General features: G+C 38.7%; 1 protein-coding gene across 1 annotated transcript in view; it reads right to left on the reverse strand.

The window, feature by feature from the left end:
- Positions 1-515: 515 nt before the first annotated feature.
- TTC8 (tetratricopeptide repeat domain 8) overlaps positions 516-15,110 on the reverse strand; it is a 41,288-nt gene continuing 26,693 nt past the window's right edge. The window contains exons 9-15 of the mRNA XM_033062615.2: positions 14,721-14,808; positions 11,194-11,304; positions 8,442-8,581; positions 5,974-6,148; positions 4,574-4,696; positions 2,722-2,805; positions 516-1,124 (exon numbers count right to left, since the gene is read on the reverse strand). Of these exons, the coding sequence (XP_032918506.1) occupies positions 1,008-1,124; positions 2,722-2,805; positions 4,574-4,696; positions 5,974-6,148; positions 8,442-8,581; positions 11,194-11,304; positions 14,721-14,808 (838 nt within the window). The 3' untranslated portion in view covers positions 516-1,007. The remainder of the gene's footprint in view (positions 1,125-2,721; positions 2,806-4,573; positions 4,697-5,973; positions 6,149-8,441; positions 8,582-11,193; positions 11,305-14,720; positions 14,809-15,110) is intronic.

Consider the following 15,110-nt stretch of genomic DNA (forward strand, 5'->3'; position numbering starts at 1 on the left):
CCCTTAAGCTAAGACATCCCCCTAATATATCAGAGAAACATGAAAAGATTTCAAAGATCTGTTTCAGGATGTGCTTGTTCAGACTGCCTTAACATCCCACATTTCTTAAAGGTCTTTTAAAAAGGTCAGGTTCAGAATTCATGCAAATTTATTCCTTTTAGCTAAATCACAAAGTATGACAGAAAGTCTTCATTTGTTGTTAGTAGCAGTATTCCTGTAGTTAGATGGATCCAAATATTTATTTAACAAAACAGTGTTTATGTGGTAGCACACGTAATCACCCCATCAATGCCTTGTTCTCTCTCAACTATTAGTTCTTAATTCTGCAGGCTTCTGAACATCCTTCTCCCTCACTGAGATCTAGAATAAGCTCCCTCCTGGGTAGAGAGGAACACATGCATTTATGTGATTTTGTACCAGTTTAGGTTTGTGGACTCTCACAATGTGTTAAGACTATCAACCCAGATTTTCATGGCAATACGGATGCCATTTAACTTACATAAACAAATGAGACAAACCATACAAACTGAATTTATTTAACTCATACAGTACAAGGAATATAAGAACTTATACTTCACGTATGTATTCAAAATTCTTCTTAAGTATTTTAATTTTAAAGCCCTACATTCAGTAAGAACATATATCAAAACTATACTATCAAAAGCCAACTTGAAAACCAGTTAGGAAATATTTTTCCTCTGTTTCTTCACAGGTTGTCACAGGAGAATGTATAAAACCATTTTTTTTCTGCCTAAAAGCCAGAAAAAAACCACTTTTCTGTAATATCTTGTGTACATAGCTGCAAAGTTTTCTAGATGCATTTGAATAAGTGTTATCTTTCAAGATGAAAAAACTTTGTAACTCAATCTTTTCTTGCTACTCAAAGTAACACAAGCTTTGCCACAGGAATGCATTAAGTATAGCTCAACTACTTTGAGCTGATATTCTCAAAATGTGTATGGGACATTTGCTCTGGCTAACTTCTTACATAATAAAAAATCTGCTCATCAGAGCATAGCAAAGTGCTCTTTTAACTGTTTGAGGAGCTGCTGTGTATCAACATGGCCTGGAAATGCTTCTTCAGACTTCTGAGCTGCTGTGTAACTTCTCTGAAGATCTCCAACCTGTAAGAAACACACAAACTAATTTTGAAAATCCAAGCACTGCATCATGTATTCTTGCATTTCTGATGCTCACAAATTTTAAACACAGCTGCTCTGAAGAGTGAACAGTCTGGATGCAGGATTATGTTGCACTTACATCAAGGGATAAGAAAGACAAAAATGTGATTTTAATGGGAGGGATGCTTTGAGACATCAACTTAATATATTCCATTTCACCCAACTTCTTGGAGAATGACAAGGTACACACCATGTCCAGTGCTTGAAGTAAGGCGGAATAAAAATCATTGTTTTTCTTTCAAACTCCATAGAAGTGCTACTGTATATACAAGCAAAACACAACCCATCAGCCTCTGTAAAAAAAAAACAACTCTGATTTCCTGCTTCCTTACAGAGATACACAACAGTGTTGGAGAACTAATGGTGCTCCTCTGTTGCTTTTAGAAGAAATCGTTCTCTACTTAGAGAACTTACTTTTTTTCTAAACAGCTATAATGTTTTTTTTAAAGATTTAAAGGAAAGCACCTCAGAAGGTGGGTTTAGCAAAAAAGAACCCAAATATTTGGGAACATATCTAGTAAAAGTGATTACTCCTGAATGGAAAAGGAAGAGCTATGGACAGCCAGGAGGCCTTTTTTGCCTGTGCATCACTCAACATAGAGCTTCAGCTCAGCAAGAATTCTCTGAAGGAGAAAAAGCCAAGGTCTTGGCCTTAGAAGTCATGTTTTATAAAGCATGGCCTTACACTGAATGTAAGGATTGCATTACCCCACTGCACCTACACCTGGCTGATGTAGCTGTCTGTCTTCTCCCATAACCTGTAAGGGTTCTTCGTGCAAATTTTACATAACAAGACATTTGCAGACTAGGATTTACTCCCCAGTCAGTAAGTAAAAATTGCAATTATTCAACACCCTCTTGTGTTTCACAGTGGAGAGGATACACTTACAAATTAATGGGTTATTCTCTTCTTGAAGTGTGTACTTCAGCATCTGTAGGAGTGGAACTGCCCACACAATACAGAATCATAACAGAATCATGAAGGTGTAGGCACAAGCAAAGGAGTAATTTTTTTCTTGTGAATAAGTAAGAAAAAAATTTGTACAAGTTTCTCTTATTAACAGGAATGCTGGACACTGTTAATACAGTGTCTTAGACACTCTGAATGAGATAGATTATTAACACAAAAAAATCAGAGGTTGTAAAGCCGAAGAATGGATTTTCCTTTTGAGATCAGTAAGATATTACCAGTAAAGGATATTCTTTCTATCATTATTAAAAAATCATACATACACTTCACATTCTGAAAAAGCTTATGACTGTAAAGAGTGTAGATGAAATTGTTAATAAATTATTTATCTTTGGACAATTACACTTCATAGCCAGTTGGCCTCATTTATTCTCAAAAGCAAACATTGGAATGGCTACTTTGACACACTTCTAGGTATTAAAATGAAAATGTAATTTAGCATTTTCTTTCAGTTTATGCACTCTGTGCTCCTTTATCTTATCTATCTGGAATTCTCAGTAATAACAATAAAAAACCACTTGCCTCATCAAGGCTCAATTCTTAGGTTACAAAAACAGGATAATGCATTACCTTCTCTGAGAGTATGGCAATATTGAAATGGGGCTCATACATGTGAGGTGCTAAAGATGAAGCGGTCTGCAGCAAAGCTCTTGCCTATACAGAGAAATGAAAAAATAATATAATGAAACCTGGGAGGGAGAGTAACAAGAATTTAATGCAATATTGATAATTCTTAAAAATAAATCATCCTATGCTTACTAAGTCTTTACTAAGAAAAGCTTACATCAATAGTGTAGGCATAACAGAATCAAATAAAGACCTTTGGTTGAGTCAGGAAAAAATTACTGGGACATAGTCAATTAGGCAATTGAATTTTAAACCCTGAGGAAAATATATCAAGTAAATTAAATAAAATCCAAAGTATTTAAAGAATACCCCACTGTATTTATTGGTTGTGTCTGACAGCTCTGTCTTAAGCATCCCTGAAACCATAAATTTTATCATATAAATGACAGCTTTCACACTCAAACATTTTAATGAAATTCAGGTTTTTTTCTGACTAGCAAAGTAGAGGCATAAAAAGGTAAAAAAAACCCCTAAGAATCAGTTTGTATAGTTTCAAGTTGCAAGGCCAATGTAGAATTAAAGTCTACTTGTGAAAGATTTTACAAAAAAATTGAGAACTTAATGAGGAAAACTCCAAAATATTTAAAAACAAAAGTAACTGTAAACTGTTGCAAGACTGAACTAGAAACTTATTAAAACTTCCTACATCTGAAAAATCTGAGTACATGCAACAGTACTTATGAAAGAATATTGTGAAATAAAATCAAAGATAAGCAAAATAGCATCCCTTTTTTTTACTCTTCTGTGCATATTTTTATTGCCAAAATGATCCCAATTTTTAGTTATACATGTGATTCAAGAAAAAAACCTGAAAATTTTAAGCTAAAAACTAAACTAGACAGGAATCTATTCTAATGGAAAGTCTCTGCAGTGCTATTATGAGGAATCACAACTTCAACAACTGAGGGTATACTCTGCTAGGGAGTTAAATGCCTATACATTTACTGACTATGAAACTGAAACTAAACTCAAAGTTTAATTGTCACTGGAAATATCCAGTGCTGGGTTCATTTCAGTGTTTCCATGGTAATCGCTAGGTTATCTGAAAAATGTTAACATCTGTCTAAGAGAATTTGCTCTTAAAAAAGTATTTATCATTTATTTTAGCTGTACGATGTACATATCCATCAAATTAGCTTGCTCTCATGAGGTTTAAAGCAAGCCCACAGTAGGTCTGTCCAAAACAGTCCAAAAAACACATATTAATTTTCCCTGTATGTGTATAAAACTGGTAACATCTATTCTACCATGCAATTATACATCTAATCACAATACACTTAGTACACATTAAGTAAGATGAAACACCAAGCTTATTGATGCAAAAGTATTTAACAAGAACTCGTTGCTTTCTGACAAAATTCTAGTGCATTCTCCTTGCTAAAAATGCCGCAATTTCAAGAGCTAATCTGACTGCTCTTTTCTGCCAGCCAACAAAAAAAGTATATTATCTACATTTATAAATTGAATATACAGTAAAAGTTAAAGTTGTCTTTCAAGTGATGATTACAAAGTCAGGGGTTTTTCTTTGGGTATCAATTAAAAAAAAAATCTCAGCAACTGCAAAACTATTGGAAACCTTGCTGGTCTTCGATGATTCATTTGTATATGCCAAAGGATAAGCAGTTTAATGGGAAATGGCATGACAATATGGAGCTTACACTGAAACATGTATAACAGTTATCCCTGCCTTCTGTCTGTAATATTAAGTTAGACATTCATATGGTGCCTCCACCTCAGAGAAATGACATGTTTGTTAAATACAAAATCCCTGCTTAGGCTGAGATTCAGTACTCACCTGCTCAGTGTGACCTTTTCGCATTTCCAGCACAGCCAAGTTGTTGTAAGCTTCTGCATAGTCATTATTGTTGACTAATGTTAGCTTGAAACACTGGTAGGCCAGATTCAGGTCTCCTATGCCCTAAAAAGTAAGACTGTGTTTTCATTTATGAAAAGGTTGCAAACAATATTCATCTGTTTTGGTTTTTGGAGTATCTTTTCCCCATAAGCACTTTTCACCCATAAGTATTACAATGGAATGCAAATTACAATAAAAACGTGCTGATCAGAAACATATGTGCTTTGCTTTCCAGATCCTCTGATTTTTTTTATTCTTTCTATAGACAGAATCATTTCTCTTCAGCACAAACTTCCATGCTTCAAGTGATATTCACTTCATCTAATTTAACTTTTAGATGATTAAAGTGTCATCCAAAGATTATGCTATCTGCTACTGTCTATAGCAGGGTAAGAAAAACAGATGTCTCCAGAGAGGAAGTCATCTTGCCTCTCTGCCTCTACACATATTTAAGATTCACTTCTCAGATGGAGCAGATGACTACTACTAGTGTTACGACTGACACTGACACAGCATCAGGTTAAAAATCAAAAGTGACAAATGTTGAGAAATACAGGCACATCAGTTCAAACTTCAATCTTTAAGGCAGTATGAATTACTATGTTTATCTTAGATGCAGTACAAGACAAACAGTTGTGTTTCTGACTCAAATCATTATCAGCAATTGAAGACAACTCATGTTAGAAAGCTGTCAAAAACTTTATTCAACAAACTTATTCTGGGCATGTAGCTAAAGAGAAATCCAACACAACTTCTTGAAGAACATCTGCAAAAATGGGCAAGACTGTAAGAAAATTTGTGAAGAAATTTAAGAAAGCTTATCACACAACTACACAATATTTCTATAGCTGCCTTTAAGACAGAGGAACATACCTTCTCAACTATGACCTACTTAGTGCTTTATTATTGGCTACCTGGTGTTGAATGTGTGCTTTTATGACAAGAGAAACAGTCTAATTCTCCATATAAAACAAACAACAGTTTCCAGAAAAATATATTGAATTCCATTTTCTGGGGGGTCAGCTTAGATTGTTTTGCAGCCAAGGCCTTCTAGGGCTGGTATATGTTGCAATTTTTTTAGAAAGATGGGAAAGTTAAAGACAGTGGGGAGTGAATATCTTTTAGCAAGAGAAAGCCACACTCAGTAAAGTACAGAGGTTTTTTCTCTTGCTGCTTCTTCCCTACTGAAGTGCAAATAAACATTCCATCTGTACTGGACTTTATCCTGCACATTATCACATTTTGTATTTCCAAGAAGGAAAATGACTCCTTCCTAATAAGTTTTTTAGATTTTTTTATAAATTGTATTTATTCAGAAAGATGGTTAATACTTTTCATACCACAGCCACGTGACCCAAGTTGTACCACACATCTGCTGTCTCCTCCTCATTTTCAGCCAAAAACAGTGCCCGTTCAAATGAAGATAGTGTCATATCATATTGCTGGGCATAGAAGCAACAGAGGCCCAGATTGTTAAAGAGCTGGCAGTTATAAACTCCCATCTGCAGCAGCCGTCTAGATAGAAAGAAAACATTTGTTTCATTTTTTAAAAAATTAATTTCAAGTACGAGTTCTGCTCTAAAAGAAAAAGTTCTCTCCTCCTGTCTCCCTATTCTGAGAGGGTATAAAAACCAAGTGTTATAGTCTTACACTTGTTGGTTTCATGAAGGGCAGTGCAAGGTATTTTTTATTAGACTCACACCTGTGCAAAAGTCTGTGTAAATTAGCAACTTCTGTCTTCTTGACTGGGCCACAAGATCTGACTTTACTGTAAGATGAGATGCACCAGACTTTCTCTCTTTCCTCTTTCCAATCCCTTGACATCAATCAAGCTGTAGTTTGTTGCAGTTACTTTACATAACTCTTAAGACTTTTTGCTTGATTCCTATCCTTCAGTACTGCTCTAATTAGCAATAGTATATTTAGATGTGAATCTATATTAATCCTACACATCAAGCGTAACTCAGACTTTGATTCACATTGATATTGTTTAATGTGTCTTTTTAAACTGAAATGTATTATAAAAATTCTGTTTATTAATATTTATAGGAAAACCAGAAATGCCATGAGGACCAGGGAAAAAGAGAGATGCTGTCTGCAGCAAGAGTGTGAGTTTGTGAACCTGAAACATAAAAGAGCTCAAGTCCAACAGAAATGTGATGACAGTGCTCTTGCTGACTTAATCTGCTCTTAGCGAGCGAACATCAGGCTCCTTTGCACTCTGAATGTATTTAAATGAAAATCAAGCAGCGGTGTTTAACACTATCTTTTCATTGCTTTCAGTAAAACACACAGGAAGGCCAGCCCACATTCCAAGTCAGGGATTTTGTGGTCACAATTCCTGGTCACCTCAGGTGGAGTAAGGGCTAAAGAGGAAGTCCTTGTGCCTTCTATACAATTGTAGTTGAGGGTAAGAGCCACTGTTCTCAAACTGCCTCATGCTGTGAAAGAACTTTCCTAGTTTATTGGTTGAATGGTAACTGTTTTGATAATCTTTATTGATACTTCTACATACTCCTCATGTAATTATTACAATTTTGTAGCGATGTACTTATCACTGGACAAAACGATACAAAAGTTGGTAAACTGATTTTGTGGTAATATTTGTTCAAATGTTCATTCATATTTCCATGCCAATCTCCTAATTACAGTAGTTTCACGAATACAAGCCGCACGGATTATAAGCCGCACCCCCGGTGCCTCGACAATGTTGCTGTCTTTGTCAATAGATAAGCCGCACCCCGAATATTAGCCGCACTTTCGTTCGTCGCGAGAATCCGTGCGCAGCTTTCACAAATTGGCCAATTAGTAAGAGGATCGCGGCATAGCGGGCTTTACTGGCTCGGGGCGGGGCCAGGCAGGCTCGGCCCGCTCATGGTTGCCGACGGGGCCGGGTGGCCCAGCTCAGCACCACGGCTCAGCGCCACGGCTCGGCGGGGCTGGCCGGGTGGTGCTGCCGCCGCCGCCGCCGCCGGGCTCGCTGGCCCCCCTCTCCCGTCAGCACCGCCCCGCTGCCGCGTTCGCTCGCCCGGCTGGCAGGGCTGCCGCCGCCGGGCTCGCCGTCCGCCCCGCTGCCGCTTTCGCTCGCCCCGCGCCGCGCCTCGCGAGCGCCGCGCCCGCCCCGCGCCGCGCCCGCCCCGCGGCGCTTTCGCGGCTCGCGGTGGCGCTTTCGCGGCTCGCGGCTCGCGGTTCGCGGCTCGCGGTTCGCGGCTTGCCGAGCGGCGCTTTCGCTCGCCCCGCCGGCAGGGCTGCCGCCGCTGCCACCAGGCTCGCCGGCCGCCCCCTCCCGTCTGCACCGCCGCCGCGTTTCCTCGCCCTGGCCGGCACTGCAGGCCCCCGCACCGCCGGGCTCCCCCACGCTGCTGGCCCCGATTCTGCTGGGCTTCCCCCGCTGCCAGGCAGCCCCACCCGCCGGCCTTCCTGCTTCTGCCATGCTCCCCTGCGCTGCTAGCCCCAGTTCTCCCGGGCTCCCCCGCCCTGCTGGCTCAGGCTCTGCCGCCCGCCCCCGACACTGCTGGCCCCGCCTCTGCCAGGCTTTCCCACCTCTGCCGGGGCCGGCCGGGCTCCAGCTTGGCTTGGGGCTGCCGCGGGCTCTCACTTCCGTGTTGGCAGCTTTTAGAATTTTGTTAATAGATTAGCCGCCCCGGAATATTAGCCGCACTTCCGGGTTTCCACCAAAATTTTGGTCAAATTGGTGCGGCTTGTATTCGTGAAATTACTGTATTTATCCTGCATTACAAAGTCAACCCTTTATATTACCTTCTCACACACTCTGTTCCCCTCCCTCCCACTCCATGAGTACAGATACCTGTAAAACCGCAGTGCTATCTCAGGTTGGTCTGAATAAAAATGGTTACTGCCAATACATGCAATGGCTTCCACATGAGTATTGTCTTGTTTTAAGACGTCTTTATAGTACTCTGCAGCCGAGGAGATATTGTTCATTTCCTATACAATTGGACAAAAATTCCAATTACTTCTACGGTTTATCACCTATTTTTCATGTGGAACTTATTAAAATGTTAATCTACTGAGTGCTTCATCTATGCCTTGTACATTACCTAATTGAGATTAATTATATATGCTCTTAAAGTTCTCTGATTGTACCATTCAACACTACTGTTTGGCATTTTCACAATCAACACACACATCCATGAGAGCAATGCATATTGACTTACTAGTAATATCTTTACCAGAAATTAACTCTATGCCACAGCTACAAAAAGAGATTTATTTGGATTTTATTTTTTAGAAAAAGAGACAGCCTATTACATTGAGTTTAGAAGTCGAAGGGAGACTACAGGAGTGGCTTTTGTGAGAAGCTGCCAAAGCTTCCTCCATATCCAACAGAGCCAATGCCAGCCAGTTCTGGGATGGACCCACCGCGGGCCTCAAGGCTGAACTCATCAGAGAAGCTAGTTACATCTCTGTGATAACAAACAACATATTTTAAAAGGAAAAAAAGTTATTGCACAGATGTAAATGTTGCCAGAAAGAGTGGAGTGAGAATACGTAAGGAGCAGCTCTGCAGACATCAAGGTCAGTGCAGAAGGAGGGGCAGGAGGTGCTCCAGGCTCTGGAGCTGGGATTGCCCTGCAGCCCATGGTGCAGACCACGAGGTGAGGCAGCTGTGCCCCTGCAGCCCATGGGGGGCCATGGGGAGCAGAGATCCACCTGCAGCGTGTGGAGGAGCTCCATGCTGGAGCAGGTAACCCTGCTGTGGGCTGTGATCCTGTGGGAAGTCTGTGCTGAAGCAGGCTCCTGGCAGGACCTGTGGTCCCCCGAGGAGAGGAGCCCACACTGGATCAGGTTCACTGACACAACTTGCAACCCTGCTGGAGACCCATGCTGGAGCAGCACCATGGGCAATAGACAGCTGCCCCTTCTTGCACATCTTGTGATACCCAGAACTGTGCACTCAGTTTTCCAGCATGGTAACAGAACAGACTCACTGCCCCAGACAGTGTCTCAACTATTTTCAGTGCGTTTTAAATCAACTCTTTAATTGCTCTGAACACAAAGAAGAATATAATTGCATATGAAAATCTATTATATGCCTTTGAAAATAGGAATTATGAATTTACCAAAACTTGTACTACCTACGATATGACAGTTAAGAGAACTGTATTGTATATAAATATGTGCTTAGATGTGTGCTACTTGGAAGATGAATTAGGGTAAACTCACTGCTACAAATGACACTGCAGTGTTTCTGAGGAGTGCAAGGTCCTGAGAACCCTATCCCCTATAAGAAAAAACAATTAAAAGATCAAACTCACTTCTGTGTTTATACAGGAATAATTTCTACCTGTGTATAGATACAATGTGCTCCCAACATAACTAAAGAATAAGCCTTTATATAACGTCAGCCATGTATTTAGCTACAAAAGGAAAAAAAATGATTTCTTGCAATTAAAGAAAATAGTAATACAGCAAACCCTTTAAATTGTGGGGTGTTTTAAACCAAAAACGCTCTACAACTCTTCATAATGTCAAAAGTTAGTGACTGAGTAGAAAAGCTCTGATTAAGATGCCTGATACATATATTCCACTTGTGAGTCTATGTAATGAAAGCAGCCCTGTGTTGCAGTACAAATCTTTGCTAATGAAGCTATAATCCTGCACTCAAGTGTCAGAGCAGAACTGAATCCTATCAAATATATGCTGCTCTTTAACAATTCCTTAAAGGGTTATGCAATGTTATGTACGGTTCTGCAAAATAATATCCATATTAAAAACTATTCAACAATTCAGAAAGAAAAGCCTCCAAAAATTATGCAGCTGTTTTCTTCTTGCTGAAGGACAAAAAGGATTTAATATGAAAATGGATTAAGGCTTAGGGGTTGGATGAGAATGATGAGAACAGGATAGAATGCCAAGCATGAATATAGACAAAAAAATACATTCATTACTTTGTTTTTAACATTTGTTCTGGAATAGTACATTACCAACTTTCAGTGAAAAACAATATAAGGTCTACTGTTTGATGTGAAAATACATAATTTTAAAATACAAAATACATTGTTACCATGCTAAAATGAAACTTTATAACTAATAACTAATAACTAGTAATTAAGTTACTTTATAACTAATCCTACTTTAAACAACATTTATTTCCTAGCCAAGAAACATTCACATTCTAACTGTTCTCAGAGTGTTAAGAAACTAATGGTAACACATAGTGCTAATAAAAACAACACAGACAAATAAACTATTTTGCTGCTTAATAGTTGGTGACTTGAACTTTAGTATGATTAAATATATAAACTAGCAAGGACAACATGTGGACAACTTGACTTAATATGGATTCAGTTCTGCATGCCAAGGGCAAATGGGATCTCACTGGAGTGATTAATCATTGAAACAAACAGGCCTGCAGGGCTCCCCTGACATTATTACCTTGTTAGCTTTGTGGAAAGTTACCTGTTCTGCATTAGTGACACTGAAAATCAGCACAGTTGGTTTTTGATAACCTTACAGTTATATTCAACTATTTACTCTTTTTTCTTGCTCAAGTAGCTAAATTTGGTCACCATAAGGATTAGATAGTGGGTTCATACCTCGTAGATTCTGGCAATTCCACAAATGAGAGTCACTTCTCCAGGAAATCGCTCTAACCCTTGCTTGAAAAGGTTCAAAGCTGTTACAGGCTGATCCAAGCGCAAATACACCTAAGTAAATAAAAAGTGTATATAGATGTCAAATGTCTGGCTTTTATACATGTACTGCTGTTTAACAAGGGAGATAAATAGAAGGATGACACCTCCATTTATGCAGTAAACCATTAGCTGAGATGATGAATAGTACTGGCAAAATAATGGAGTGAATATTGAATAAATCTGTGTAATGAGGATAAAATAGGCTACTTAAGATAATTAAATTTACCTCATACCATCTATATATTATTAATTCGAATATTACTAATTTAAAATATCTTGTTATTTATTATAATATATTTTGACACTGAGGTGAAGGTATCACCTTGGATATTTCCCTGTTTAATGTATTTTCAAAAACTTGTGTTTAGTCTTGAAAGAACTGGAACTTCAGGTTGATAATACTGGAATATCAGAATGTTTTACTTAGTCAAACAAGACTGTACTGTGCAGAGCGGTGACACTTTCAAATGTCCTTACCACTCAACCAACCTCCCCTGTCACAAACAATAAAATCCTATGGAAAGAGAGCAGTTTTGCCTCTGTGATTTTTGACTTCTGTGTTGATTGTGAAAATGTGCAATGTGGATAATAATTGTGTGAGAACTGGACATCCAATATGTCCAGTGTTGATAGGGAGCACCTCAGCTGCTGTCTGAGAGTGCAACTGTAAAGCCCTCCTGCTGTGGGGTATGGAACACACAGCAGCAGCAAAGGGAAAAACTTTACACACATGCTTTGGGAAACCAGATGACTAGAATGATTTATCTATCTTCCACTGAGTAGAAAAGGATTTTGTTAGAGAAATAGTATAATAATCAGTGCAAATATTTGATGCTACTAAAAAAGAGAAAGAATCTGTGACTGGTATCCTTGCTACAACCTTTTTGTGATGAAATGTAAGACAAATAGTTTCATTCAGGATATGAACATCTGAGAAACTTCCAATCATGATTTCTGCTTTTGCCCTTAAACTTCATGGACTTCTGACTGCCAACTTTTTTTGCAATCCCATAGATATATATTGCTGTAGACATTTGCAAAGAATTTTTTTTATGACCACTCAATGACATTCTTATTTGTCAAAGAGCTGACAAGTGTGTCTCCCAAGAAAGGGACTACTATTCCAAGTTGGTCATTGACAAAATGAAAAAAATACAGGCATTTCATTCTGCTAATGTCACTCACATTTCCTGTATTGAGCTAGAAAACTAATGCCTTCTTGTGAAAATCTACAAAGGGGCAAGGGTTTTGGAGGGCTTGGTACCTAGTAGATTAGAACTGAACTAATTACATCATTATCCATAAATGATGCATCCAGTTAAAAAAATGGACAGTCTGAAACTCCCCTAGATCTACCCCTTTTTACATTATTATATTTGTTTATGAAGTATGTTTTCTGAGCATTAATGACTTAAATCTGGTCTATTGCTTTATCTAGAGGTTGACTCCAAAGATACGCTCACTACCAATGCTAAAACCACACAGCCACAGTACTCTGCTATGGAATTCCCATATCCAGTGTGATATGCAGCATCTCTGTAGACAGTAGAGCTGCTCTTTAGATTAAGTGGGAAGAGAAACTTAAAAAAAAAGGTGGGGAAAGTTTCATCTACTTGCAGTTGCTTTGGGGACACCTGCCCTTTAAAAGTACTACAGCTATAGTAATTATGGTTTATACACTAAAAGCAGAACAGCTCTCTTCTCTTTTTGGTCTCTCGCTTATCTCTTGTAAAAATACTCCATTTCTAGCTCCTCTAGGTAATGAAATACTTTATAACTTCGCAGCAGGTCCTGACTGCTTTAGACTCCTACTTTTTCTTTTGGTCTTATATTTTTGTAAACTGCATTTCAAGGGAGAGCTCACTTTCAAGAAAATGTTATTAAAAACCCAGATAGCTGTTTCAATAATGAATATAAACAAAACTAACTAGTATCATAGTATCAGTATATTTCCACAGAAATTTATACAATCTTATTATCTTTTAATGGCTGCTTAACTCAAGCCTGATTTTTCCACTTCTTTTAAATTGAGCCATATCTCAGTGTCTTACTCTATTTCTTGTCCACTGACAGTCACTAAATCATGCTGTGCAATGTTTATACTTGAGCAAGCTGGTCTACAGAGTGGGAGGTGGAAGCTGAAATGCAGGTCCTGCCTGAGGAAATACTGATGTAGGGGGATGTAAATCTCCTGTAATGAATCGCTGTTTGTTAATCCAATTACTCTAGCAATTCAATAATTCTGTGTAGTTCATGGAGCAAGTCCAGAGAAGGGCCAGCAAGATGATTAGAGGGATGGAACACCTCTCCTGGGAGGAAAGGCTGAGAGAATTGAGTCAGCCTAGAGAACAGATGGATGTGGGGGTCACCTAATTGCAACCTTCCAGTACCTGACAGGACTCTACAAGAAAGCTGAAGAGGGTCTTTTTACAGGAACATGTAGTGACAGGACAAGGGGAATGGCTTTGACCCGAAAGACGTTATGTTAATATTAGATAGTAGGAAGACATTCTTTACTATGAGGGTGGTGAGGCACTGGCACAGGTTATGCAGAGAAGCTGTGGATGCCCCATCTCTGGCAGTGTTCAAGGCCAGGTTGGATGGGGCTTTGAGCAACCTGGTCTAGTGGAAGGCATCCCTGTCCATGGGAGAGGGGGTGGGGATTGGAACTGGATGATCTTTGGCATCCCTTCCAACCCAAACCATTTTGTGATTCTATGTATTTTGTAGAGTGACTTGTGATAGAGACAGGAAAATTAATAAGCTTCAATAAACTTCGAACACAGTACTGAAGACATGTCTCTAGATAGCAATGATGCTAATTAAAATACAAAACATAAATTACTCATATGAATATCTGAATTATCCATCCAGTGATGACTTTTAGACAGGTCTGTGGCAGCTGGTTTCATCTCATTCTAGGACATGATGAAGAAAGATGCAGTTTTAGTTTCTCACAGTCTAACTTTTCTTGGATGTCTTAGAAAACATTTAGAATCTAATGTGTATCCAGGTAAACAAGTAGTTCTGAGACTTAGCTGTGCCTTTATTTTGACACAGCATTCCCTATTTCAAGGTCTCTGATTGCTTCCTTTAAGCTCACTTTGTTTTGATTTTGCTTGTGAAAGCAGGATTTTGAGCTTTGCTCTTTATTTACAGATTTATTGCATTTGTTTCCTAGGAGGCCAAATATAGCCACACTGTTCTTCATACTGGAAGTCCAATAATTTTTTTAGCTACATAATCCTCATTGGAGTTTAGAACAAAGAATTCAGTAACATAGGAGATTTTTTAAAATCTTGTTTGTGAAAACTGGGAGCTCTAAAATAATTTTGTAAACTATTGACTTCCGTTGCAACTGTTAGCATGTATCGCCTCAGGCATGGAGACCACACACTTTTAAACACAATGATGTATCTATGACTTACTTTTGCCAAATACAAGAATGTATCAACCATGTCCTGCTGCTTAAGAGCTGACTTAAATTGTTTTTCGGCTTCACGATATAATCCCAACCTAAAAAGACAACATACATATAGAAGATACTTGTTTATTTGGGTTTTAAAATATTTTTTTAAAAGCTTATTAAATAATGGAGCAGTTTAAACTAAATCAAACTTAAACTGCCTGAAAGCACACTTTATGATCACATATCTGTGGGCATGTTAACAAAAACCATGTCATTATATAAAGACAAAAAAACAACCATTCAAAACTATAAAAAAGAAAAATCCATGAAATTTGGTCCCCTCTTACACATGGAGCCTTCTGGAACGGCTGAATGGTGAATAATGATGTGCTCATATTCATAGGAATTC

This window comes from Catharus ustulatus, chromosome 6, assembly GCF_009819885.2.
Source record: "Catharus ustulatus isolate bCatUst1 chromosome 6, bCatUst1.pri.v2, whole genome shotgun sequence".
NCBI lineage: Eukaryota > Metazoa > Chordata > Aves > Passeriformes > Turdidae > Catharus > Catharus ustulatus.